Source organism: Protopterus annectens, chromosome 13.part0 (assembly GCF_019279795.1).
Source record: "Protopterus annectens isolate FY-2018-M chromosome 13.part0, PAN1.0, whole genome shotgun sequence".
Taxonomy (NCBI): domain Eukaryota; kingdom Metazoa; phylum Chordata; order Ceratodontiformes; family Protopteridae; genus Protopterus; species Protopterus annectens.
Genome location: NC_056747.1, coordinates 817,881,725 through 817,891,683, shown reverse-complemented (window position 1 = coordinate 817,891,683; position 9,959 = coordinate 817,881,725). Strand labels below are relative to the sequence as shown.

The 9,959-nt window shown below is 45.4% G+C and overlaps 1 protein-coding gene across 3 annotated transcripts in view; it reads right to left on the bottom strand.

Moving 5' to 3' along the window:
• The window catches only part of BRIP1 (BRCA1 interacting helicase 1), a 2,367,390-nt gene that overhangs the window by 1,979,923 nt on the left and 377,508 nt on the right, over nt 1-9,959 (bottom strand). For 2 of the 3 annotated variants that reach the window (XM_044054537.1, XM_044054539.1), the window contains exon 5: nt 245-372. In XM_044054537.1, the coding sequence (XP_043910472.1) occupies nt 245-372 (128 nt within the window). The remainder of the gene's footprint in view (nt 1-244; nt 373-9,959) is intronic. The other variant, XM_044054538.1, reaches the window with a different exon arrangement.

Here is a 9,959-nt window from a genome sequence, read left to right as displayed (position 1 = left end):
ATAGTGTCGGTTGTCATAGAGGAGTGTTTTGTAATATATGAAACAGAACAAACACCTATAAACAAGTTAAGCCAGTGTTAATTCAGTATACATTTTGAGAAAGTTAACATTACTGTATTGAGACTCTTAACATTATGATACTGAAGTTAAAAAAACTGAGCACAATTGATTTGGATAATTAAATCATAAGAAATTAGTAGCCATGTTGTCTTCCCAGCCCTTTACTTAATGCTATAAAACGTACCTGTTGCTGTTCTGTCAGACGAATGCGTTTCTTGTCCTTCTGAAAGTCGCCATCATTATCACCTTGCACAAATGCCTTTAACTTTGCCAATTTGGAAGACAGTGTATTCCTGTACTGGAAGTCATCTGCTAAATATGTTAAAGAAAAAATAAACTGCAGAAAGGCAAGTCGGAAAATGAGCTATGTCTGAAATTCTGAAAATGTCTTTAAAACTGAAACATTCCAATGCATTATTTTAGACAAAGTACAGCTGTGACAAATGAAGCTATTTACATATCACTGGTAGTTCTTTAGATATGGCTCATTTTAGTGAGACCATCACTCAGTCCACACTTTCTCAAACAGTACATACCCCCCTTCCTGGCTGGGTAAGATGCAACTCTCAGTCTGTACAGAGAATGATAATTCAGCCTCAGAAAGAATCCTAATCAGTTTTAAAACATAAGCCACCCCTCAAAGAAAAAAAAAAAAAAAAAAATGAAACCTATGCATGGCAGCAATATTTTTGCTAACAGAGCAGTTTTTGAGGTCAATTTCTATCACTAAGCCAAGCCTGTAATGTCATATACAGAAGACACCTATGGCTCAACATGCCAGACTTCATCTGGGTACTAAACTGCAAATGCATAGTGCAGCCAGTTGTTACAATGCGGCTTCCCACAGTGGACTTCTTCCATAGTCACTCCAGGTCACATTTCCTAAACCCCTCTTGGTTTGCTTGTATACCTTTGAAATTAAAAGATTTTGTCAAAAATATGGGCTCCTACAAAAGAAATAAAGATGGTGGAAAAATAGTGTGGTGTGACTGATCCTACATACAGACTTTTTCAAAGTGAATCTTCTTGTGGAACAAGTACATTTTATGCTCCTAATGATGCATTGGCTAAACTCTGTCCAGTGCTCCATGAGGGAGGTGAGGATTCATCTAAAAGTGAAAGTTCAAGTTCTGCAGAGGAAGACTCTCTGACCCCTTCAGGGTAACTGAGAAGGGCGAAACATGGTTGTTTTCATGGTCTTTAAGAGAAAGGCACAACACAGCTTTTGCAGTGGACCAGAAAGGAAGTAATGCAGAAATGTTCTAGACAAAACTGCAATATTCTCTTAATACAGGTTGACCTAAAATGCTGACTGTACTACTTAAACCGTCCTTAGATGGACAGACACTTGCGGCACTGCTGATTTACCTAAACTGAAAGTTTTCCTCCGTATAAAATAGTGAGCATGATTCTGGTGTAAAACATACCAAATATAAACCTTTAGGTATATAGTGGGTAGTCTCCTTTAAGAGTCAATTTTCTTAGACAGCCTTTGTGTCTGCACTACTGGTAACAGTTACGGGGAATATCCTGTAAGAAGGAAACTGCCTCAACCTCTCTGTATAGGCAGGCAAAGGAATTTCTTGGGTCAATGAACCAAGAAAACATTTATAAGAACATTGTAGGACTGGACTAAAAATAAAATGCAGAGTCAGCCAAAGTAAATCAACATGTTTAACGGTGAACAGCATCTTTCTCTATAGCTGTGACTGTATGAGAGAAATGTAAAATGCAAAGGTTGTGAGAAGGGTAACTAATTTATGAAGGCTATTTTATGTTGAGGGGAAAATGATGTTGGTCACTCTGTAACTATTTATTTGGTCCTCAGCTTTTAACTCAAAGGAATGAGATAGTTTGAAAGTTTGTTGGAGATATAACAGTAATTAGCAGTGGAAAAGGGAAGTTCTGAAATGAATAAATTATGCATTTGCAGAATATATCAGGGTTCTTCCAACTGCAGCTAAGACTATATGCTCATCCAGAATCTTTGTTCTGCTAGAGACTGTCTCCTACTTGGAAGTGTTCTACAGAAAATTTAAAATATGCTGAAATTTTTGAAAATTTGCATAAATTACTATTAAAGGAAGTTGTTTTTATTTATGAATTTTAATTTATACAGTTTATGATGCAAAAAAGTCCTTCAGAAAGCTGACAAATAATACAACAGAAGTTATTATATTTATTTTTGAATGTAGCTCCTATTTCATAGCTGGTACAACAAGAACGTAAATGTGGATGCCAAAGAAGAAGCTACTACAGTACTGATCTGCCATATAATTGTTTGCAATCTTACCGCAGAATGTTAATGGTTTGTCAAATCCTATAAAAAGATCAAAAGTATTTGAGTACATCAGGAAAATTAGATCTCTGTATGACTACCAGAAAAGTATTTGAATTACACGGAGCAATTTAAAATAGGGAACCTTAAGTACAAATCATAAGGCCTTTTATCATATCCACTGAAAGGTCAAAGGGGTATTGCTTAGCTAGTGTAAAGAAATGCAGCTTCTGAGTTGTTGGAAGTACAAAAAGACAATGAAGGTAGATTTGCATTAACAAGAGGAAAGCTACAGGAAGCATTATGGATGATTGTAGGTCTGTATATCCAATCAGAGATTGCTCAACAAACTATAGCCATAATGCTAAGACAGTGGGTTTTAGCACAGGAAGGAATGGTTTTCTGGACAGGAAACCGGAACACATTTTTTTCCACTTGTGAGATGCACTCTGATTCTCAAATGTTATCAATGTTAGCACAATTTATTTACAGTATGCTACATTAATGGGTATCAAAGATATGCATGAGGCATTAAGGTTTCCAAGAGATATTTATACACATTTCTCATACCAGTACAATCATATTCAACAGACAAAAAACACTTCTCTTCCAACTTTTTATACTACATTACTGTGGTGTCATCTACAATCACCCTCAATGTGTCTGTCTACCAGAACGGATTGAAAGCTCACAAGGCAGGAATGAGGACCATCATTTATTTTATGCTGATATGCTTATTTACCACAGAGATGCTCCAAGTTCCCTGCAGATAAGCAGTACAGTGACCCCAAGGTAGGTTTGAAATGATGTGTGTGTGCGTGCGCATGTGTGTGTGCATTATATATACATACAGGTCCCCTTCAGAAGATCGAAAGTTCAAAACTGAAAAATAAATGCATTTAAAACTCAAAATATTCAAAATGGAATTTGTCCCTTCTCTACTGTTCTACAATCTTGGAGTTGGCATATATAATTAGCAGGGGGTATGGGGGGCCGAGGGGTGCATGGGAAGCATTCTCCCCGCATTAAAATGTTTTTGATATTTTGAATTTTAGATATACTGATGGTCAGTCTTTTGAACTTTCGATCTTCTGACATAGAACCATACATCTATCTATAAACTACTTACTGATTAATTGATTTTATTGGTTGACCAGGATAGTCCATCTGGGCTGTGGTAGCCCCTTTTCATCAGAGTCTCGGGGAGAAAAGCAGCAGTTATAAAATGAGAAGTTATGTACCTACCATAACGTTCCATGTTAGTTATCTTCTTCTCGCCTTCTTTCTTGCTGGATGGGTTTGGAGCCGACCCTCGGCTCCGACTTGGCCTATAGTAAAGCTCGAGAGCTATTTATACCGGCTCGAAGCTACCCTATATCCCACAATGCTAGGCGCTAACTACCCAGATCTCGTTTGATAGCTGAAACCATAGCAGTTCTGATCTTCAAAATAAGGAGAAGAGGAAACCTCACTCGTAAGTCACCTAGACCTATAGCTACCAGTAAGGATAGCCAAGGGGGCCAATACTGATGCAGGAAGAAGATCCCCAAGGATCCTTTCCAGGCTAGGGGGATGGGGGGTGGGACGCAAGAAAGAAGGGGAGAAGAAGACAACTAACATGGAACGTTATGGTAGGTACATAACTTCTCAATGTTAAGTTGTCAATCTCGCCTTCATTTTTGCTGGATGGGACCGCGTCCCTAGCACCTACACCCTGGGTGGCTCATCGAAACAGACTTTTGAGACCGGTGGAACCAAAATTAGCCCGGCTTCGGGCGGCCATGTCTAATTTGTAATGAGAGATAAAGGTATGAGGAGAGGCACAAGTGGCTGCCGCACAAATGGAATCTATTGGTAATCTAGCCTGAAAAGCTATTGACGTGGCTAATGCTCTGGATGAGTGAGCCCTGGGCCTTGATGGTAGCTTTTGGCGTCTGAGTTGATAGATGAAAGTAATCACAGAGGCCAGCCATCCAGAAAGGGTTACTTTGGAAACTGGAAGACCTTTCTTCCCTGCCGCATAAGACAGGAAGAGCTGCTCAGATTTCCTAGCTTGCTTGGTTCTATCCAGATAGTAACGAAGTTGACGAACGTCCAGAAAATGCAGCTTTTGTTCCACTCTGTTGGAGTAGTTGGGGAAGAAAACTGGAAGATCGATAGTCTGGTTTAGATTCGCCTCAGAAGAAACCTTGGGTAAAAAGGACAGATTAGTCCTGAGGGACACTCTGTCTTTATGGAAAACTAGATAAGGTGGACGAATGCAAAGGGCCTGAAGTTCTGATACTCTTCTCGCAGATGTTATGGTGACTAGAAAAAGAGTCTTCCAAGAGAGCAATTTCAAGGAACAGGAAGCAGCAGATTCAAAGGTGGGAAGAATCAAAGACGTTAGAACCAAATTTAAGTTCCACTGCGGTGGGGGGTCCCTGATTGGGGGCTTAAGCAAAAAGATACCTTTAAGAAAGGTTTTACAAAGCTTATGGGACATGATACTGGAGTCCGAAAAGCCTGCATGAAAGTTCGAAATAGCCGCTAACTGTACTCGGATGGTGGAGGAGGAAGACCCTGAGTGAAACAGTTCGGCTAGGAAGTCTAGGACTGATTGGATAGGGGCAGTAAAAGGATCTATATTTCTAGCTCCTGCCCAGAAGGAAAAACGCTTCCACTTGCTGGCATAAATCCTTCTGGTAGATGACTTTAGGGAAGCTATAAGTACGTCACGCACAGAATGGGAAATAAGGGGAAGCCTGGCTAGGGTTGGAATTGGAGCAACCAAGCTGTGAGGTTGAGAGATTGGAGGGAGTGGTGCAGCTGTTCCGACTGATGGGTCAAGAGATCTGGCACTGGGTCCAGATGCCAGGGCTGCCCCAAGAGGTAACGATGCAGGAACGGAAACCATGTCTGACGAGGCCAGTAAGGAGCAATGAGGATCATGGTGGCTCTCACGGCGGTAGCTTTCTGAATCGAGTGATTAATGGAAAGGGGGGAAAGGCATACAGAAGTCCCCGGGGCCAATCGTGAACTAGAGCATCTCTGGGGGGGGGGGGGGTGGCCGGGAAGAGAGTGAAGAAGTCGTGGCACTTGCTGTTTTGAGGTGTTTCAAAAAGATCGCAGCAAGGTCAACCCCATTTCTGAAACATTTCTTCCACTACTGCTTGTTTGAGAGACCACTCGTGTGGCATGAGAATGGCTCTGCTCAACCTGTCCGCTATGATGTTGGACTTCCTGGGGATGTGCGTTGCTATCAGAAACCGCTGAGAGGAGATCACCCACTGCCAAAGTCTGAGTGCCTCTCGACATAAGGGATAGGACTTGGTTCCGCCCTGCTTGTTGATGTACCACACTACGGACATATTGTTCGTCTGAACTGCAATAGTCCCGATAGGAAGAGAGTCCTGAAGGGCTTGCAACGCTAAAAGTACTGCTCTCATCTCCAAGACATTTATGTGCAGGTGGCACTCGAATGGTTGCCATGTGCCCTGGACCGTCCTGCCCTGAAAATGCCCCCTCCCCCACCCGATCAGGGAGGCATCCGTTGTCACCGTGGCGACCGGGGGAGAAGGAACAAATGGTCTGCCCTGAAGGACTTGAGGGGAGACCATCCACCAAGAAAGGTGCTTCTTGCAAGACAGGGTTATTAAAATGTTGTGTGACATTGGAAGCTGTTGAAAGGACCACTGGGAAAAAAGCATCCACTAAAGGATCCGCATATGAAAGTGAGCTAGGGGAAGTAGAGTAATGGCTGCCGCCATGAGACCTAATACCTTCAGGACAAACCTGGCTTGGATTTTGTTGTTCTGAAGAAGGATGTGAACATGCCTACGAATATCTAGAACTCTTTGCTCAGTTAGTTTTGCGGAGAGCCGGACTGTGTCCAAGGTGGCGCCTATGAAGGTAATAGATTGACAAGGTGACAGGGCAGACTTTTCAAAATTTATGGAGATACCTAGCCCTTTGCAAGTATGAATGGTGTAATCTCTGGAGAGGAGAAGTTGACGCCTGGTGGTGGCAGTGAGGAGCCAGTCGTCTAGGTATGGAAACACCTGGAATCCTTGATGCCTCAGATGAGCCCAAAGGGCAGGGCTCTGAACTGATAGTGACTGGCTCCCAGCCGGAAGCGGAGACACCTCCTGGAGCGCCTGTGCATCTTGATGTGGTAGTACGCATCCTGAAGGTCTACTGAGCACATCCAATCGTCCTGACCCAGAAAGGATAGAATGGACTGTAGCGTGACCATCCGGAACTTTGTTCTTCTTACAGACTTGTTTAGTCTGCTGAGATCTAATATTGGTCTCCAGTCCCCTGTCTTTTTTGGTACCAAAAAGAACTTGGAGTAGATTCCGGATCCTTGCTGGTCTGCTGGGACTGGCTGGATGGCTCTTTTTGTTAGCAGTTTTGATATTTCTAGTACTGCTTGTTCCCTTAGACTGGGTGGAACGTCTGGGAGGGGTCCTTTTGGCTGAGTTGGGGTGGGGATAAAAGGAATTTTGTAACCCTCGGATATGATCGACTGTACCCATTTGTCTTGGGTGAGTGAAAGCCAGGCTTCTGGGTACAGTGATAACCTTCCCTCGACTGCCTCCGAAGGCGGACAGTCGGGCAGCTTCTCAGGGATGCTGGAAGGGTTTGTCAGAAAGAGACTCTCTGCTATCCTGATTTTGCGGACCTCCTCTGCCCCTAGGGCGGCGTCTGTTACTGTTTCCCCCCGCCTCTAGAGGGGAACTGACCTCTTGCGTCAGGCGCGACCTCTTGTGGTTTACGGAACCACATTTTTCCACCCTTCTGACCCTTAGGGTATGGTCTAGACGGGGTGGAAAAACGGACTCCCACGTCAGAGAGAATCTTGCCTTCTTGCTTGCATCGGGTCAAAGTATCCCTCACCTGAGGTCTAAACAAAGCTGAACCGTCAAAGGGGGAGTTAGTGAAGGACGCCTTAAAGTGGTCTGCAAAGTTACAAAGCCGCATCCAGGTGTGACGCCGTAAGGCCACGCTTGTGCCTGCAGCCCTACTCGCCCCATCGGCCGCATAGGAAATAAGCCGCATGGAGGAGTTGACAATGGAATTCAGGGTTGCCAGCTGGGAGTTTATTTTGTCCTGAGACCCCGCAGCTGTTGGATCCTGTAAGACCTCACCCACTTCTTTGAGCATGTCTCTTTGAAGGTGGGTGAAGTGGCACAGATAATTCAGCGACCGCATAACAAAGGTCGCTGAAGAAGACATCCGCTTGCCGTACCTATCCATAGTCCTAGTCTCCTTGTTAGGAGGATGGACAGGTACTGAAGGATCAGCCAGTTCCTTCTTAGTGGCTGCAGCCACCACCATGGCATCAACCGGGACACCCTTGGCTAAAAACTATTTGTCCGAAGGGGCTGTTATGAATTTTGAAGGCTTCCGTGGGGTAGGTTCCATCGTATCAGGGGCCATCCATGCCTTCCGTGCCACCACTTCCATGAGGGGGGGGGGGTCAAAGGGTGGAGACACCCAGGAGGTGGAAGGGCGGGAGCCAAATGCCTCTAGGTAAACCGACTCGTCCTCGGAAGGATTAAGCATAGACCAGTTCCCCCTCTGCTTCAGGATCTCGAGGATGTCAGAAAAGGAGACATCCTCAGAGGGGGACCGTGGGGACCCTTCCGACTCATCCAAGTCGGTATCCCATGTAATGGACTCAGGGGAGTCCACATGCTTCCTCTTACATTTCCTCTTCCGAGGGGGTCCTCCTGATGGATCAGGGGAAAGCTCGGAAGAGGAGAATATTCCCAATGGGGAAACCTGAGGCGCTGGATCTCTACGGTCAGGAATGAGAGGGTGGGTAGAGACCGCAGCCGGCACTACAGAGGGAGGAGCTGAGGGAGCCGACCGTGGAGCAGGCAGAGGGGCCAGCACGCTCCTCATGACTTCGAAGGCGCCCCTATCAGTCAGGGTAGAAGGTTCCCGCTCTGAAGAGATAAGGACCCCTCCCGGCACCGAGAGGGACGGCTCCGAAGCCGATGTCGAGGCCGAACTTACCAGTGCCGAAGCTCCGAGAGGGAGAACGGGGTCGGACAAGGGTCCGATGCCACTCGCCCCCTCGGAGCCGACAAGGAAGTCTATGCGCCCAGATCCCTCCAAGGATGGGACCATGGAAGATACCAGAGCCGACGACGGAGCCGAAAGGTGAGGTATCGGCTCTGACGTGTCGACGGCCACGGCTCCCACAAGCTCCGGCTCCAAACTCAGAGGAAGAGTCGGAGGAGGAATTGAAGATGGGGTGGGAATAGCCACTGTCTGTTGAGAAGGGCTATGGAGCATTTGGGCTAGTGCCTGAGACTTAAGAAGTCTACTAACCACCCTTTCGAGGTCATGGTCCGAGAGCCTGGAAGACCTAGAGGAATGGGTTCGATGGCTCCGCTCCGAGAGTAAGGGAGACCTCGGAGCCGAGTGAACAGATTCCAAGGACGGAGACCTGGACCGTTTATGGCTAGCAGATGGCGCCGACACCACTATCGGCGCCGACTGAGTCCTAGAAACATCGGCTCCGGCTCGAGCCGATGTAGAAGCCTGAATTTGAGAAACGTCGACTCCAGCCGGAGCCAATGAGGAAGACTGTGTCTTGGAAACATCGGCTCCAGCCAGAACCGATGTAACAGCAGTCAGAGCACCACCAGTCGAAGGCTCTGAACACGGAGCCGACGGCTTAGATGGCTTCGAAGGCTTCCCCGATGATGACTTGGTCGGGGAACCTTCAGGCTTTAATAAGCCCCTCAAAATTAACTTATTTCTGCGTTCCTGCAGGACTCTTGGACTGAACGCATGACAGACCGAACAAGAGTCCTGCAGGTGCAGAGGGCCCAGGCAATAAACACAAGAAGTGTGACCATCTGTCAGCGACATTTTCTGACAGCACGAGTCACACTTCTTGAAGCCTGAGACCCTGGTGTCTTTAGACATCCTAAAAAGTACAAAAGAAAAATACACACACACACACACACACACACACACACACACACACACACACACACACACACACACACACACACACACACACCCTTTAACACAAGCTAAGTCAGTCATACAAAATTAAACTGACAAGTGAAGAAAGAGAACTAGGCCCAAAGGCCTAACCTTATAACCAAAAAAGGGGTTAGGATAAGGGATTAAAAGGGACCGGAAGGGGGATTAGCTATGAAGGGAAGCTAATGGGATGGTCGCTAACTAAAAACTAACTGAAAATCTGACTAAAAGGGAGAAATTCAAGAATTATAATATCTAACCTGTAGAGCCGGTAATAAACGCACCTCGCAGCTGTAAGTGGCAAACGAGATCTGGGTAGTTAGCGCCTAGCATTGTGGGATATAGCAGAACCAGGATCCCAAAAACGAAGAGACAAGCGTTTGACCTGAACGCAATTTATTTAGTTTAAACAATAGAACAGCGTTTTCGCCACACACACTAGGTGGCTTCTTCAGAGGTAGCAGACAACAAATGAAACACTCCTTAAATACGAAGCTAGTTGAATTAACAACTAATGCAATTTGTCAGCAATTAAAAAGGGTGCAACCCCTTATTCTTAATTAGGCACTGCCACAGTAAACAACTTTATACAAGTGCCTTTGCAAGAACAGTTTAAAAAGTAAAATACAGCATT